General features: G+C 54.4%; 7 protein-coding genes across 7 annotated transcripts in view; 3 read left to right on the plus strand and 4 right to left on the minus strand.

The window, feature by feature from the left end:
* M421DRAFT_355531 (uncharacterized protein) overlaps positions 1 to 549 on the plus strand; it is an 837-nt gene extending 288 nt beyond the window's left edge. The window contains exon 2 of the mRNA XM_033589614.1: positions 1 to 549. This exon is cut by the window's left edge and continues 1 nt beyond it. Within this exon, the coding sequence (XP_033450895.1) occupies positions 1 to 331 (331 nt within the window). The 3' untranslated portion in view covers positions 332 to 549.
* Positions 550 to 739: 190 nt separating this feature from the next.
* M421DRAFT_418118 (uncharacterized protein) lies at positions 740 to 1,668 on the minus strand (the record flags this gene model as incomplete). Its single annotated transcript, XM_033591678.1, has 1 exon — positions 740 to 1,668. A coding segment is annotated over exon 1 (456 nt), but the record flags the coding sequence as incomplete, so codon positions are not given.
* Positions 1,385 to 2,051, minus strand: M421DRAFT_355509 (uncharacterized protein). Its single transcript, XM_033589613.1, has one exon. The coding sequence runs from the start codon at positions 1,810 to 1,812 to the stop codon at positions 1,441 to 1,443; it is 372 nt and encodes a 123-aa protein (XP_033450897.1). The 5' UTR covers positions 1,813 to 2,051; the 3' UTR covers positions 1,385 to 1,440.
* On the minus strand, positions 1,983 to 5,365 carry M421DRAFT_410680 (cytochrome P450; the record flags this gene model as incomplete). Its single annotated transcript, XM_033590388.1, has 7 exons — positions 1,983 to 2,007; positions 2,056 to 2,434; positions 2,519 to 3,141; positions 3,210 to 4,126; positions 4,163 to 4,507; positions 4,557 to 5,083; positions 5,248 to 5,365. 7 exons carry the CDS (start codon positions 5,363 to 5,365, stop codon positions 1,983 to 1,985), a joined length of 2,934 nt encoding a protein of 977 aa, XP_033450898.1.
* A 1,513-nt stretch (positions 5,366 to 6,878) lies between these two features.
* M421DRAFT_418120 (CFEM-domain-containing protein) lies at positions 6,879 to 7,771 on the minus strand. Its single transcript, XM_033591679.1, has 2 exons — positions 7,606 to 7,771; positions 6,879 to 7,553 (listed from the first exon to the last, which is right to left on the minus strand). The coding sequence occupies exons 1-2, from the start codon at positions 7,684 to 7,686 to the stop codon at positions 7,020 to 7,022; spliced, it is 615 nt and encodes a 204-aa protein (XP_033450899.1). The 5' UTR covers positions 7,687 to 7,771; the 3' UTR covers positions 6,879 to 7,019.
* Positions 7,772 to 9,761: 1,990 nt separating this feature from the next.
* On the plus strand, positions 9,762 to 11,601 carry M421DRAFT_418122 (pre-mRNA-splicing factor prp46). Its single transcript, XM_033591680.1, has 2 exons — positions 9,762 to 10,508; positions 10,559 to 11,601. Exons 1-2 carry the CDS (start codon positions 9,875 to 9,877, stop codon positions 11,416 to 11,418), a joined length of 1,494 nt encoding a protein of 497 aa, XP_033450900.1. The 5' UTR covers positions 9,762 to 9,874; the 3' UTR covers positions 11,419 to 11,601.
* Positions 11,602 to 11,802: 201 nt separating this feature from the next.
* On the plus strand, positions 11,803 to 15,614 carry M421DRAFT_90506 (uncharacterized protein; the record flags this gene model as incomplete). Its single annotated transcript, XM_033597865.1, has 3 exons — positions 11,803 to 12,675; positions 12,724 to 14,542; positions 14,593 to 15,614. The coding sequence occupies 3 exons, from the start codon at positions 11,803 to 11,805 to the stop codon at positions 15,612 to 15,614; spliced, it is 3,714 nt and encodes a 1,237-aa protein (XP_033450901.1).
* Positions 15,615 to 16,847: the final 1,233 nt, after the last annotated feature.

A 16,847-nucleotide genomic window follows, 5' to 3' on the forward strand; every position in this document is an offset into this window, starting at 1 on the left:
CCTCTATGCGGACCTAGGCCGGCTTGACGAGGCGGAGAAGATGTACCAACGTGCACTGGACGGATACGCAAAGGCGTTCAGTCCAAAGGATCTCATAACCTGCGTCCCAGCACTAAACAACATGTGGGCATTCGCCTCTTTGCGCGAAAGACAAGGCCGTGTAGATGACGCTAGGCGCTGGTACTCGCAAGCCCTTCTCGGCTATCAGAAGACGTTTGGGCCAGACCACTACATGTGCGAGTCGTTGCGCAACAATATTGCGTCGCTGGTGCCTGGAGAGGCACGGAGCAATAGTACGTTTCTGCGCCTGAATGCTGTTTCTCTTGACTAGCAAAAGATGCGGCTATGGTAGGTGCTTGCTCAGACAGCCACTAAAATCGGCATGTCAAAGGCAGTTGTCAGATATCAGGTCACTGAGGTGAGGTCGGCTGGCCCGGGTCTGCACGCGGCATGGAGATGAGGCATTGAGAGTGAGTTTAGTGAGCAGGAACTCACTGGATTGGTTGCCGTGTCCAACAGTGATAGAGGCTCTGATCCCCAGAGAACGGACTTAATGTCGGGTCTGAAGGTAACGACAACGAGACTCTGTAGGCGCTGGTCAGCTCAAAAGGAAGAGGCCGCGAGGCGTGCGTACCGAATCCCTCACGGCAGCATCACGGCGGTGAGGCAGAAGGCCTGTGGGTACATTTGGCCCCGCGGGTGTCGCAGAAGTCGCACTTGCCAGGGCTGTGTGGAAAGCTGGTGTGCGCGAGTTTGACTCTGAGGACATGGCTGCGGCAAACGGTCAGCTGGCTCTGTCGTCAGTCGAAAACGCGCGATGGCGACGCACCAGTGTGGGAAGGACATGCTGGCTGCTAGAGCTGCGCGCTGCTGGCCGTGGGCTTTCGCGACAGACAGTGGCATTTTGTAAGTGGAGGAAGTCTTTCGCGGAGCTGCGCTCGGCCTGGTGGCTCATGAGTGGCGAGCTGGTAAACGTGGATGGGACGGCGCAGGCATCGCGCAGACTGCGTTCTTGGCGGCTTGCGAGAGATGGAGGTGCCAAATACGATGAGAGAGACGAGGTCTACTCGGAGTGGCCCGTGCAGACGATCGAGCCTGGGGCGGGAAGAGGAGGAGACGGTGACGCGCCATGGTCGGAGCGAAGGGAGCAGCTGCGTATGCTCTGGCGACGGGCGACAGTGGCCAAAGAGCGGGAGAGACAGCAGCGGCGAAGGCGGAGGCTGTATGGGATTGTCTTCTCGGGTGCGGCGAGGATGCGACGTCGGGCGAGGGCGACTATGCGGTGGGGATGCTTGGTACCCGACTCGCTCGCTGCACTGTACCAGTAGGTGCTGGAGAAGACCACGAGCGGGAGCCTTTACAGAGCACCGCCGCCGCCTGACGACTGCAAGGGCCATATTTGTTAACAAGCCTGCTCTTTACCTTCTTGTTGACGCTGTGTCAGACTGTTAGTCTTGGTGAACGCCGGGACCCACTGACACTGGTGTACACATTTGCGTTGTCGCACGCCGCAGCAATGCGCGTGCTCGCTGCTCTCCCCAGACACAGCTTCTGTCCCGCCCTTGGACACCATTGATTTGCTGTCGCTGACGCAGAGTTCTGCTGCAAGTACTTGCGCGGGCTGACTAAGAACAACATTGTTGCGGCAAACGTAGCCGCTGTATATCGATGGAAAACTGCGCTGAGTTGCTTGCTAGCTAAGAGGCGACCATATATACATGCCCTGAGACGTGCTAGTCCAAGGTAGTCAACAGAGGTGACGATCAAGGCCTGTCGGACCGACTTGCACCGCAACAAACATGAACTGAACATGCGCTAGTTCCTAAGTTGCTCGCTCGCAGCCTTCTCCATACCGGTACCTGTACGCGTCGGCGTGCATCACGGGGTGGGGCACGGTACCGGTAGTTCATCCTCGCATTGTCGTGATCTACGAATAAGTCTGGTCGCGCGCCGCTCAACAATGGAAGCCGACCTAGTTTCGATCAGGCGAACACATCTGTCGCAAATCTACGAAGCTTCAGCTTTAAATCTAATTCAAGTTGGTTGCACACTTACCTTTCGTTCCTCAATCCCTCGAACCACTCCCTCGCCGTCTGGTCGTCCACCTCTATACCCTCCTTCTTCATTTTAGTCTCCTTCGCGATCTTGATCAACGTCTCTTGTGCGCCGTCGCCAACGTCCCTGCTGCCACATACGAATAGCTTACTGCCCGCTTCGAAAAGGTCAACAATCTCTTGTCTGTCGTGGTACAGGCGGTCTTGGACGTACTTGCAGCCCTCAGACTGATCCGATGCGCGTGAGAAGGCGTAACGGGAGGATACTGCACCAAGCTGCTTCCAACACTTTAGTGGATCAGAGTAAAGAAGGTCGCTGTCAGGGCTATGGCAGCCGTAGAAGAGAAGCGCGGGAGCTAGTTCGCGACCAGCGGCGAGCTCTTGGATAGGCAAAGCCACAGAAAGGCGCAAGACCTAAGACGATCAATATTTGGCACCGCAAAGCAAAATAATGGGTTTCTTACCTGTACCAGCAGCGATCATGATCACCGGAACATTCTTCAAGTCTTTGGGCAGATGGAAAGCTTGATGACTCGACCAAACGCTGACATGGAGCTTGTCGCCAGCTGCAAGATTCGATAGGTAATTCGTAGCCACGCCGACGAAACGGCCTTGACCACTCAGCACCGGCTGGTCAACAACAGCATAAGTGAGCGTGGCATTGTTTGGATTCCAGAGTGGTGATGAGGAAATCGAGTACTGGCGGACGCGCATCGGTGGCTGCATCTTCAGAAAGATGCCAAGAGGAAGCTGAACCGAAGGGAATCGCTCGAGCAAATCTAGCACCGAGACACGCTTGGATGTGATCTCATGGCCGAATGCGTCCTCTGCAAGACGTGTGAGTTCCTTCTGTGTAGCCTCATCACGTGTCGCGTCCGCCAGAGCATGTACATTACGCCTGCTTGCCGGCTGTGCGAGCTCAATGTATGCTCCAAAGACATCAATGGCACTGATAGGCTGGTCTGCGGGCAAGGTAGTCGGTCCAGTCGAGGAGATGGTCAGCATGCTCTCCCAAGACAAGCCGAAATGTCGCATCGCGCGCTGGATGTTCTCCTTGGGGTTCCAAGGATTGCGAGGTAGTCGCCGGCTGAGTACATCATACCGGATGGGAGGCTGATCTCGATGTGTCATTTCTCAGAGACGCCGGATCCAGACAGGACCTGGACATCTTCGACGCGTGCCTCGCGGACGTCCTGACGTAGAGTTGAAGATTGCGGTGTCGAGATCTCGACACCGAGTGTTGCCTCTAATAAACCCTCGCCCTCAACTTCTGCTGACCCGTACTTTTCCTTTACAGCAGGCCAGAATACTCGATCTTCCCAAGTCTCGAACTCGGTGAAGATGTCGCCCTGAGCGGCGTCAGCGGAGCCCATGTCGACAAGGCAAGTGGCGCCAGCTTTCTCCAATTCTTGATTGAGGTACTTTGGAACCTTCTGGAACGTCTTGGCCCAATCGCGATGTCCACAGCCGAACACGGCATATGATACACCCTTGAGTTCTGTGCCGATCCACTGTACGAATTGTGTCGCGTTATCAGCGGGCTGACCCTCGTACGAAGCAGTGATAATGGCGATAGGCCTGTCAGTTGGCAAGTCAGCCTTCGCAAAGTCCAGAGCATCGACGACATCAGCTCTGAATCCGTGATTTGAAGCGTCGCTGGCAAGTCTGTTGGCCAGAGCCTCGCAAGTGCCGTTATTCGAGCCGTAATAGATCGACATTGGTTTACCCTTCGCAGGCGCTTTCTTGCATATTTGTTGCGCACCGTTCGCTGGTGGATCATTGAGCGTAGCAGAAGCAAGTGTGCGCTCCAGAGCAGTCGCGGACACGCCACTACGTAGGCGTGCGCGCATGTAGAAGTCTTTTGGCTTGATGGAGAGGGTCTGCTTGATGTGGAGTTGATATGACGGATCATCCAGAGAGAAGTGGAAGTTCTGCAGGAGCATCGCCATCACTAGAAGAGCTTCTTGCCAGGCGAATGGTCGGCCAATGCAGGCCCTCATACCATTGCCAATAGGCTTCCACGAATTAGGGAACTCCTTTTCACGGCGAGTGAATTCCTCTTCCAGCATTCTCTCGGGTCGAAATTCTTATGCATCTTCTCCATATACAACAGGGTCGCGATGGATCTTCGGGAAGAGTGTGAGCAACGGAATGTTGGCTTTGACTGGGTATTTGCCACCAATGAAGGTGTCTTCCTTGGCTGCAAGCGCCATCGTGGGAGCATTGGGCCTTAGAGGCAGTGTCTCTCGTAGTATCGCGTTCAGGTACGGCAATTTGGTAAGATAATCGATGGTAATAGGGCCGTTACCGATTACCGTATCGACTTCTTGCTGCGCGACCTCGTATGCAGCAGCGTTTTTCAGCAGACAATACCAGGTGAACGAGAGCAGTGCAGATGTCGTCTCGTGGCCAGCAATGAGAAACGCGATCAGGTTGTCCACCACGCTTTCGTCCTGCACATAGTTAGCACCAGTGATAATTGATTACGCGCAAATCACGTACTGTCATGGTCTTGCCAGTCTTTGGATCGACGCCTTTCAGCATGCCATTGAGGAGATCCTTCCTGTCTGTAGGGTTTTTCTTGCGCTCGTTTATCACATCAAAACTTGTCTTGCGGAGCAATGCGATATCCTCTTGGTACTTCTGGCTTTCCGTGCGGTAGAACATCTGCGTTACGGCGTCTCTGCAGCTACGATCCCCGCTGATTTTCAGGAAGTCTGCCATTGCCTCGACAAATGGATGCATGCTCTCCGAGTAATAAGAGTTGAAGCGATAGTCCATTTCACACAGGCCGATAGTGTCCAGCGTCATTCTTGTGAAGTCTTCACTGACCTGGATGCGGTGGTTGGGTCCGTGGCGTGCCCACTTCGTGACAAGTTGCGAAGCAATGTCGTGCATCTCTGGGAACATATTGCGAATGGCCAAAGGGCCGAGCTGGGGGAGCAGCACTCGATGTGCGACCCCCCAGTTCTCTTCCTGAGGACCGCGTGCTGTGAAGAGACCGTCATGTACACCATTGCGGACTTGCTCTAGGGTAGGAGCGATGAATTTTTAGAAGCGCTCCTCGTTACAAATTTCGTTCATCAGTGCTTGTGATCCAATCACAACACGCTCCTCGCCGCCGAGTTTGAACTTCCATATTGGACCTGCTACTATCAGCTACCAAACATTGCGTTATCAGAAGGCGGTGTACCATATGTATCTGTGAGGTTGCAGAGTGACAGCATGGTGTTCTCGGCGTCGATGTCCGAAATGTTGCCTACGAAAGGAAGGCCAGGAGGCCCAGGGATGGTCGCTGTCTCTACAATCATGAATACAGTGTAAGAATTGAATGGGAATAGGTGGTCTGGATGAGGGCTGTTGGCTGGTGTACGCTGTAAGTATACCTGGGTATGTTACTATCAGTATGCAGCGCTCGATCCACGTTGCATCGGAGGCCCCGGGCCTCGTCCGCGCATAAATCGGCACCACAAATGACGCGCTGCAAGTGCGTCGCGCATCTTGAGAAGGTTGTGGAGAATGGCTGCTGGGATGATGCTTCGGTCGCTGGTCGGTGTTGACTGATGCGAGGACGCTGATTGGCTGGGACCTCTCTCGGTCGAGTCGCCCGACGGCGGAGCCCGGAGTATCAAGGTCGGCCGATGAGAAGGTTGATCTGCATAAAGGCTCCGATGTTGAGTGTCGCCGATCCAGTCGTGCCTGGAAACAATTGCGAAATGATTGCAGATATTGAAGATCGCGCCGTGAAGAGAGTGTGGCGCTACATTACCGGTAGGTCGATAGGTCACTGTGATTGTGCGGATTGCAAACGCTCGCATGTGGCTGTAAAGCCATGTCATTGAGCGTCAGTTGAATTTCTAGAGCACGACAAGTACACCGTCTCGCTTTGACAACCTTCGACAGTAACGATTCAAGACGTCATGCTCAACACATCTGATATTACTTGAAATCACGGTCCGAAGTTGCACGCTCCTTCAGCGCTTTTACCCTGGACGTCTCCATATGTCAGATAAATGAGCTCTCCTACAGTGTGAGCGACACAACAGCATTTTCCATAAATACACACCATGAACACTTTCATGATCACATTGTGTGAATCAGGATACGATATCGTACCTCGAGCACATCTTCGCTTTGGAGAACGACTCTACGGCCAGGGGTCCTCTTTATCCATCACCTGGAGACAGGTAACAGTAGGAAGGAAGATAGTAAACGATGCAAGTATCGCTTCAAGTATTTAAGTAACTGCGTCCAGGTTTTGAGGATCCTTTCGAGGACTTGAAAGCATCGGGATCCATAGTCGCAAGCTTGCAGGGGTCAGTGCGCCTGATCTCGATGACTCAAGGAGCTGCCTTGTGGAAGCAGATCTGTAGCATCGAGAGCCTAAATCGCGAACTTAACAAGTACGATCATAATCGTCTAGAGGCCCTCGTGCCACCATTTTTGCGCTGTCGTGGTGCATCTGACATTTCAGATTGTCGGCTTGCAAACATCAGCGCAGCGCAAGATGATTGACCTCGAAACATGACTATCTCCACACAAACCACGGCACAATCACTGCTACCACAAAAGTAAGTGTGGAGACCGTTGCATAGTAAACACACTGAGACAGATCGTAGCCTTAAGGGCGTTACTACCTGTACATGTAGACAAACACCAGCAACTAGGGAGGACACGAGATAGACTGAATGAAAGGCGTATCTCGTGCATTTTAATTTTGTCCTCAGACACCACAATAGTAGCGCGACAGCCTGCTTGCTCTAACAAACTGGCTGCGTCCACGATGTGTCGATATCATACACAGACGATGGCCACAACAATATGACGGGATTTAAGAAGCATACAAGCATCGTAATTTAATTGCTCGCTTATAATACAACAATCACATTATTACCACCACATTACCATTCCGTCGTACCATCGTCGCTTCTCACCCATGCTCGTTCAAGGCCGAAACCCTGTTGTTTACAAAGCGAGAAGAGCAAGGGCAGCGGCACCGAGGAGTCCAGCAGCCTGGGTAGCCTGCGCCGCAGCACCGGTGAACTCGCTGACGCTGGAGCTGGCAGCAGCAGAACCGCTCGCAGCAGCGCTACTAGCAGCTGAGGTGACAGACACAAGAACACTTGACGCAGCGCTGGCGAGGCTGGAGGCGGCGCTCTCGACGGCCGATGAAGCAGCGGAAACAGCAGAGGTGGCCTCGCTCGCGGCGTCAGAAGTCGCGGACTCGACGGCGCTGGCAGCAGAAGATGCGGCGCTGGCGGCAGCAGAAGTAGCCGATGCGACCGCCGAGGAGACGTTGGGGATCTCGATCGGCACGCCAGCTTCCTCGCACGTCGACTCGACGGCGGCGACGGTCGTGGCCTCGTCTTCGGCGCTGCAGGCAGCCTTTACACAGGGCTGGACAGTCGACAGTAGGGTTGCGCCTTGCTTGCAGTGGCAGGCGAAGTCGGTGAGCGAGGCGCAGCCGTCGCTGGTCAGGGGGCCAACGAAGCAGTTTAGCTGCAGATTGTTAGCTGAATGTACGAAGCAGAAGACTATTGCAGTGGCGTACGGCGCAAGAGGGGATCTTGTCGAGCTGGGCGGAGGCAACAGTGGCCAGGGCGATGATGGAGGTAAGAGCGAAGGTCTTCATTTTGGTGGCTGTGTTGGGGTGTTGGGCGGCGGAATCAACGAGGGTGTGCTTGAGGGATGGAGTCTACAGAGCTGATACCGCTTTATAAACCTATACGCATTGGCCCTGAGTAAGGAACACCTCGTATTCAGGAGATCCATTGGCCATCATCATCACATGCTCTTTCAGATTGACCTCCGACAGCTAGGGATGTTGGGAGATCCCTCGAAATTCATTTGGGCTGGATCGAGAGGAGGCATGCTCGCCGAGACCACAATACCTTTCAGCAAATGACAGTCTCGAACACAGAGGAGCAACTGCCCTTCGCGACCAAGTTTACACACTTTCCGGGGTAGCCTGAGCAATCCCTTTTATTGTCTCGGCACGAAGCGAGCTTCGAGTTTCAACTGATTGGCTGTAGATGCTGCGCTTTTACGTCTGAGAGCGTTGCGGCGGTAGCAGGTCGGGGGTACTGTCTTGTTCAGAGACCAAGACCGGTGCCCCAGACGCCACAAGTCTTCCTCGACGGGGTGTGGTGCCGCAAGTGGCCGCGGGCGTGGATCGCGGCGGATGCTGGTTTTGGCATGGCATGACGCAGGAAATCCGGGGTGGCTTGGCCGTTCACAAGCTCGCGCGCACTCAAACGCAACGTCTTGCGGGAACACAGCTCAAGATGTGAGTACAGACCGAAAGACGCCGTTCCCATGTCTGGCAAAGTTATGAGAGTCAAATTGTAAGGCGATCCATCGTAGAATCCGCGCTCCTGACGCGCCGTTCAATCATTATTGAATGCCTCCTTTCTTGGTGATTTTCCCGAGATGGCAACTGTATTCGGGCAGGAACTGGACCAGTGGTAGAACGGAAGACAGTTCCGGGCCGCACGCCTTGACGTTACACTTGGAAGCCTAAATGTGCCCGCAATTAGCGAGTGGCTTGCAATTATTCGGAACAACCGGCGGCTACCTCGTGAGCTTTGCGCACGGTACCTGCGTCTGCAGCCTCAAGTTGCGAGCAGTCGTGAAAAATGCCATTCCCGCAGCGATTGCGACAGCTGGTCATGCTCGTAATTGCTGTAGAGCAAGGCAGTTTTTAGACAGCTGTGACTTTTTCATGGCGGGCGTGACGGCTCGGTCTGTTGTGACTGGTGAGATTCCCTCGGCAGCATGTGCGTGCACATGAATCCCATCACAAACACAGCAGAAGACTGAGGAAACCCGCGGTCGCCGAACGCTTGACCCGAGCTGCATCGAGTGTGACGATGCGGATCGTGTTTCAAATCATCCTGATCGCCTTGCCAATTCCTTGGAGTAACGTGGATGGCGCTCGTGGAAGAGCATGCAGCCTCGCGGAGACAATTTAACGTAATGAGACGGATCAGGAAGGGAGGTCGGAAATGTTGAAGCTAACCACAAAAGCGACCGGGAAATTCAATCGACTCCTGGAGAATGCGTAGCGTCAACTACCGTGGTACTCATCAATGATCATTCGTAGCCCGCGCTGGCAGCCTTGCATGTTGGACTGTCTTTGGCATGTCTGTTTGAGTAAACGCGCCTTCAACACCCGCACACTTATTGCTCGAGGAGTCTCAGCTCGATTTTCTGAGCAAGTCTGTTGGCGAGTTGAAGACGTACTCTTGGACTGCCTGTCACGCTGAGCGTCACTCGATCTGCTGGTAAGCTACATAGCTTTACTGCGCTGAGCGGGACTCCCGTGAGCCATCATACGCAACTGGCAGAAATATTCAGGTTTCCCTCACAGAGTGTATACCACTTTGTTCCTATTTGTTTGCGGTGCTACTTCGTAAAGTCGACGTTATGACTGCAAAGCGAAGAAATGACGAAGTAGCGAGACTTGAGTTGCAATCGAGGCGAGACGAGGTCAGCTCAATCACCAATGAGACTGGTCGATGGACCGAGAAGAAGTGATTAATGGTGCTTCTTTATATCTGAAGCCCTCTGATGCCGAGATCAGCCCCTTGTGTTGCGACATCTTGCTGGATTGCTCTTTCCCCTAGCCTCAAGCGTATCGATAGGTGACTAATCCAGTGCTTTGGCAGTCGCGCTAAGGAAATCACATCATCGAATTCCATGCCGCGGTTGAGAACCCTGCCAACGCCGTGAAAAGCTCTAGCACGCCGTGTAACACTCAGGCTTTCGCAGAGCCCTGCCGAATATACAGAGCGGATACGCGACACTCAACTCAACGCGCGATGGCGACAACAGCACCAGTTCCAAGCTCCACCGAGCAGCTCGTGCAAGCATCGGCCAAACGGACAAGAGATATATTTGCAGCAGATTTCGCGTCCCCAGGCGCGCTCGACCATACGCCAAACCCTGCATTCTCCATCACTGCCACAACACCCGCGCCGTCGACAGCGGCGGACCAGGTGAACGTTGCCGCACGCATACGGAACGAATACGAGCATGTGCGCGACCTGCCTCCAGCGCTGGCTGCCAAGATGGCCGCAGCAGCTTCAACAGCGGCTGAGCGGCGGAAGAAAATCAAAAACCAGAATGCAGAAGAGCAGGCGTCGGACCCCAAGATGCGCGAGATGATTGCAGGCGCGTCTGAGAAGGCGGACAAAGCGAAAGATGGGCAGTCAATGGCGCTAACGTTGAGAGCCGGAGGAAAGGGCGCAGCGCCCAACGCAAATGGGCCGACGCCGAGCAGGATTGCGACGTCGAGCTCTCTGGTGCGCAAGGACACAGTTAGACAGACAAAGCCGGAGTGGCATCAGCCTTGGAAGGTCTCAAGGGTCATGGCGGGCCACATGGGTTGGGTGCGGTCGCTGGCTGTGGACCCAGACAACAGGTTCTTCGCTAGTGGTGCAGCCGATCGAACTAGTGCGTACTTTCTCCTATAGCATGTATGTCTGCTTGCTAATCGTTCGCAGTCAAACTCTGGGATCTTGCCAGTGGACAGCTGAAGCTGACATTGACTGGACACATCAGCGCTGTCCGCGGCCTGGAAATTTCGCCTCGACACCCGTATCTATTCTCCTGCGGTGAAGACAAGATGGTCAAATGCTGGGATCTGGAAACAAACAAGGTTATTCGCCATTACCACGGTCATCTCAGCGGCGTCTACACTCTTGCGCTACACCCTACACTGGACGTGTTGATCACCGGTGGTCGTGACGGCGTGGCAAGAGTCTGGGACATGCGGACAAGAACAAACGTACACGTGCTTAGCGGCCACAAGGGCACAATCTCCAGCATCAGGGCACAAGAAGCGGATCCACAGGTCATCACAGGCTCCATGGACTCGACCATCCGTCTCTGGGATCTGGCAGCCGGAAAGACACAAACGGTACTAACACACCACAAGAAGTCCGTCCGCGCACTCGCACTCCACCCCAAGGAATTCACGTTCGCCTCTGGTTCGTCACAGTCGATCAAGCAATGGATGTGCCCGCGCGGCGACTTCATGCTCAACTTCCAGCCCGCGAACAGCATCGTGAATACGCTCTCGGTCAACGAAGACAACGTCATGTTCTCTGGCGGCGACGACGGTTCAATGTCGTTCTGGGACTGGAAGACCGGCCACCGCTTCCAGCATACAGAGCAAATTGCGCAGCCCGGTTCGCTAGACGCTGAGGCTGGAATCATGTGCTCGACGTATGATAGGACGGGGCTGAGGCTGATTGTTGGTGGGAGTGATAAGTCAATACAGGTCTGGAAGCAGGATGACAACGCGACTGAGGAGACGCATCCGCTCGACTGGCAGCCTACGCTGGGAAGGCAGAAGTTTTAGGCTGCGCGGCTGCATTTGCATGGAGCACTGATGGTGTTGGGGCGTTCAAAAGAGATACCAAGCTGTAATATAGCTGAATTTAGAAGTGCAGGGAAAGCCCGGGCAGGTCGCTTGCTTCAAGAGTCGTGACTGCACCTTTTTACTCGATCATGCTGGGTCCGGATCCTGCATCTCTGGCTGCAGAATTGCGAAGAGTTAACATCATGTTTCTACCTCTCTCCTCTGCAAGTCTTCGACTCTCCGATGACGGCAGATGTATGTCTCAGGACCGTATTCGTATAGTGGTCCGAGCGCTTCACCGCGGCGTTCGCACAGCCGACGCCCAGCTCACCGACTCCGATCCCCCACACGCGGGCACAAGATGCGCCTCGCCAAGAAGGGACTATGGCCCTGAAGCGCAGAGATGTAGTCCTTGCCGCCGTCGCCCTGTTCGTGGCCTGGGGCTACCTCACCCACTGGCAGCCCAAGCTGCACTACCTGCCTTATGCGTTCGTCGCCGGCGCACTCGCGACGCTGGCCGGAGGGGCCTGGCTGACGCTGTCCACGGCCTGGGGTGCCAGTGCCCGAGACGGGAATCTGAGGCAGAGCGGGCGGGATTATGGAGCAAGACACGCAGCGTTCGTGCGCCCGGAGCGCTGGAAGAACGAGATCGAGGCGCTCACCAAGCGCAACGAGTACATGATGGAGCCCTTGGACCCCTCCTCGTTTGTGGTCAGCGACAGCCTAGACGTCTTGATCGGCCTGGTCCTGCGCGACTTCGTCAAGAGCTGGTACGGCAGCATCAGCAAAAGCCCCACGTTCGTCAACGAAGTGGACAGGTGCATGCGCGCGGCGCTGGGCGAGCTGCGCCACCGCATTCTTACCGTCGACATGGTCGATATGGTGGTCTCGCGGCTGATTCCAGTTGTCACGGAGCATCTGAGGGCGAGCTATGAGGCGGAGCAGAGTGTCAGGGGTAGGAAGTTGATGCGCAACGTTACAGAGAGTGAGGAGTTGGATCTTGCGATTGCAGCAAAGTACAAGGAGGGCAGACTGCATCCTGCGGCCAGTCTCGCGTACTCGAATACGAAGCCGATCCAGCAGCAGCATCTGCGCGGGCTGGTTGCGAGGATCCTGCCGAAGCTTTTGCCGCCAGACATGATGACGAGTCCTGCGGTCAATGTGCTTGTCAAGGAGCTGGTGGCGTGCGCGGTGCTGTCGCCGATCATGCAGATGATTGCGGATCCGGATATGTGGAATCAGCTCATGGAGGGCTATGTCAGTCAATCGAGGCCTCATGTCCCTGACACATACTGATTCTCTCAGGGCCGCACCCTCCTCCAGGAACGGAAGACCGTCCGCAAAGTTCGCGCCGCCCTCGACCAGCAGACGCCTGCCTCGCCCAAGATCCCTAGGAATTTTCAGTTTCCCAAACTCGCGCCGGGCGACAATGAACGCCGCTTCGAAAAGTTCATACGCGCCATCAGGCAGACAAATACACTGGCAGACGCTCGCCGTTTTCGCAGCGAAATCTCGAGTCAGCTGCGAAAGGACGCGCAAGTCGATGGGCAGGACGCCGTGTATCTGCGGCGCCTGGAGACGGCACGCAGTATACTAGACCAGAAGGTCACGAACCTGAGTACTGGCGGCTCGGTTCGAGCTAAAGTAGCAGCTAAAGAGAAGCCAAAGCACAAGAGGACTTCGTCTCGATTCGCCAACGCGTCTCTGCGAGAAGTGCTATACGATGCATCTGGTCTTTCTTGCTTCATGGAGTTCATGGATCAGGCAGATTTGATGCGTCTTGTACAATTCTGGATCGTCGTTGATGGCTTCCGGAACCCGCTTGAGGATGAGGTGGATGACGATGAGCCTCCAGCTCACAGTGGCCCACTGCCTGCTTGGACCGAGTCAGACCGCGCAGATATCGCCCAAATTCATGATGGATACCTGTCAAAGCCAGAGCTGAAGATTCTCCCAGAAGCAAGGCAGGCAGTGTCCCAGTTCCTCAAGGCTGGACGAAAGGCCACGCCGCAGCACTACCAGGATGCACGGCGTGCTCTACTCCGAGCTCAGACGGACGCGTACGATCAACTTCAAGAGCCGTACTTTAGACGCTTCAAGAGGTCAAACCTGTACTACAAGTGGCTTGCGATGGATGAGGCCGCAAATCCGAGCAGAACCATTGCAACGCAGTCTATCGCACAGACCTTGGACAATCCATCCGTGGCTGCTCCAGCAATGCAAAGGTCGCAGTCAAATCAGAGGCCTATGCTCAAGCTACCAGCAGGGGACCTGCGCCGCGCAGTCGCATCATCCTCGGATCTCAAGAGCCAGAGCATCATCAAAGACTTCGAGCCGCCGCTCAGACGATCACTGGACGTGCAATCCCCCAACGCCTTCCGTTCACCTTTGTTCGATGACGATTACGACACGGATACAATGATGCAGTCAACAGCAAGCTTGGATTCCGACTTCGGTCAAAACCAAGCCAACGGAAACAACAGCCAGGTAGTAGATGCCATGCACGCGGCATTGACCGACATCATGGACGAACCTGAGGGCTCCATATTCTACGATCCCAATTTGAAGTCACCACAAGATAACGACTCACAGAAAGCATCGGTCGATATCCCGCGAGCCATGTCACCTAGACCAGCGATGCAGAATAGGAAAGAAGGCGAAAAGCCGAGCATAGCATCCCTGGGGCTCGTCGGTGCACCTAGGACTCGCGGCGTGTTTAATGACGATCTCTTCGGCGACGAACAGAAGTTCCTCGAGGATGAAGTCGAGGATACGTCGCCCAACCCAAACAAGACAGACGCCGAGGACATCCACGAAGCCGCACCCGGAGACTTGGGTCTTGCGGAGGCTATCGATGCATTGACCGCAGATATCGAACGCCTGGTCACGCAGGAGTCGATTGTGGACTCGCTGACGAGCAAGGCCGAGTTGACGAACAATGCCGCGGAGCTGAGAATATTAAGGAAGAGTAAGGCAAGCTTGCAGAGAGAGATTCAAAGGAAGGAACTACAACGTCAACAGTACATCGTTCAGGAGAGTGATAACAGTCTGTACGGCCGCGCTACGGTGTTTATACAATCCATTATGGTCGGTACAGAGGAGGATGGAAAGGAGTACGCAATGTGTAAGTCCAGGTCTCTCCCTCAGCGCCACGCGATGCTGACCGTAAGATAGACGTGATCGAAGTCAAGCGCAAAGCAGGCGACCAGATGCCTGCCGCCACATGGGTCATCTCGCGTCGATACAGCGAATTCCACGAACTGCACAAGAACCTGCGCTCCAAATTTCCCCAAGTCCGGACCCTCGACTTCCCGCGTCGTCAAATGATGCTCAAGCTCCAAAAAGACTTTCTGCACAAACGCCGCATCGGGCTGGAGAAATACCTTCGCGAACTCCTGCAAATCCCTTCAGTCTGTCGTTCACGCGAATTGCGCTCGTTTCTGTCAGCGTCCGCCATAAATCCCGCAGACACCCTCAAGAACCCTGCCGAGACGAACGATTTCGTCAGCAGGATATACAGCAGCGTGGCCGACGGCATGGAAGAGTTCCTCGGCAACATTCCCGTGCTGGACCAGCTCAGTGTCGCAGGCCAGAATTTAATCTCAGCAGCCACTACGCAACTCGCCGCAAGCCATGCCAGCGACCCCAATGTGCCTGGGTTCGAAGCAGGGCTCGGCATCGGCGACGCAGAGGCAGAAGCCGAACTTCTCGCGTTCGAGAACAAAGAACTCGAACCCCTGGTGAAACCCATCTGCGACCTCTTCCTCGAGGTATTCAGTCTGAACGCGCAGAACAATTGGCTAAGAGGACGGGCGGTGGTCGTCGTGCTGCACCAGCTCCTCGGTGGCACGATCGAGCGCAAGATCCGCGACCTGTTCACCACATATACATCCGCCAATGCTGTCGCGGGCTATGTCGACAAAATTGCCGACACGATGTGGCCGGGCGGCCGCATGAAAGTGGCTGATCCCAACGCAGCACCAAGAAGTCAGAAGGATAAGGATAAGTCCAGACGCGAGGCGAAGGCTGTGCTAGAGACGCTGATACCCGAGTTGGCGAGCAGTGTGGTGGGTAGGCAGAATGCGGTCATTGCCGCCAGGCGGCTGGAAGGGATGATCAACAACGAGCGTTTGGATACGCATTTGGTGTATACAATTATGGATGAGGTCTTAGGGGTGCTGTTCCCTGATGCTTAGAAGGATAAGGACTAAAGGCAGTCGCGCTGGGATTGGAGCTGGACTGCTGGTCTTCAGACCGATTATACGCGCGTATAGACTTCTAGCAATGAAGTTTATGTCACTTCAGGCAAGTGTCACAGTTTGCGTTAAGGGAGAACGACTTGTTAGGTCTAGTTGTATGAAGCAAGGTGCACAACTAATGCAATCAACTCTACTTATTAACGTGTTTTATTAGCTTGCGCACGCTACTAGTACTGTACTAGTACTGTGTCTGTGTGCACAACGCCAGTAGTTGAACAACACCTAGAGCACAAATTTAACGTACATGTATAACGAGTCGGACAGCGGAGGAGTCAGACACTTTTGCCAAGCCCCCACCAAACTACCCTTCACACAGTTATGCCTCCTCAACAACACTAGTTAGACGCGTTAAAGGAAGCTTAGATACAGCTTGCGCTCCAGGCTCTTAAACAAGACGCGACTCTATCCCTGCAACGCGCTGCTGCTATCTACATAGTTCCTTAAAGCACACTAAGCGACCAACGCACTGGACAATCTTCACGAGCTAATTCTAACGTACTCCACAAGCATGCCGGTCACCCAAGTGTACCGGTCACTTTTGCCAAGACCACACCAACACTATAACTACTTTGCAGTACCTTAGTACACAGCAGCATTCTACTATGCTACACAGTATATTGTACTAATCTATAGTACTTTACGCATCTTTCTTACAAGTTGTTCTGTTGTGCCCTGTCTCGCCACATGTGCTACAGCACCTTAAAGACTAAGTGCTCCCATCAACGCGTAACCTCTTCTTTGCCTTCTTCCCATCACTACGGGCCTTAAACTCCTTTAGAGTAGTCAGCCACACTCCCTTAGCAAAGGTTAGAGTCCCTTCTTGCTGTACTTGCTTCCTTTTGTGTGATTTACGACGTGTGGCGGCCTCGTTGGCTGCCTGTAGGTCAGCAACCTGGTTGCGCACTAAAACCAGTGAATGCGCCATCAGCTCTGCGCCTTTAGTGAGCTAATTAAGAGCGTCAACCATAGACGTTGGCGAGCTATCAGCGTGTCTCTAAATCCTCTCTCAAATCAGCTTCGATTGAGACCCAAATTCTAGGGTGTTGCTTGGTGTTTTAGACTCCCACGTACTGTTGTCCACAGTAGGTGGCGTTAGTGTGCGCAGCCGTACTTCAAGCTTTGATAGCACAGCCTCTAGGTCAAGTGGGACTAGGCCAGCACCTCTGAATC

Source organism: Didymella exigua (assembly GCF_010094145.1).
Source record: "Didymella exigua CBS 183.55 unplaced genomic scaffold M421scaffold_7, whole genome shotgun sequence".
NCBI lineage: Eukaryota > Fungi > Ascomycota > Dothideomycetes > Pleosporales > Didymellaceae > Didymella > Didymella exigua.

What these genes read in the sequence shown, in the direction of transcription:
- M421DRAFT_355509 (XM_033589613.1), bottom strand. Translation starts at nt 1,812, where the DNA reads ATGTTCAGTTCATGTTTGTTGCGGTGCAAGTCGGTCCGACAGGCCTTG.
- M421DRAFT_418120 (XM_033591679.1), bottom strand. Translation starts at nt 7,686, where the DNA reads ATGAAGACCTTCGCTCTTACCTCCATCATCGCCCTGGCCACTGTTGCC. An exon ending in ACAAGATCCCCTCTTGCGCC is followed by an intron (nt 7,554 to 7,605) that starts GTACGCCACTGC and finishes AACAATCTGCAG; the next exon opens with CTAAACTGCTTCGTTGGCCC.
- M421DRAFT_418122 (XM_033591680.1), top strand. Translation starts at nt 9,875, where the DNA reads ATGGCGACAACAGCACCAGTTCCAAGCTCCACCGAGCAGCTCGTGCAA. An exon ending in TGGTGCAGCCGATCGAACTA is followed by an intron (nt 10,509 to 10,558) that starts GTGCGTACTTTC and finishes AATCGTTCGCAG; the next exon opens with TCAAACTCTGGGATCTTGCC.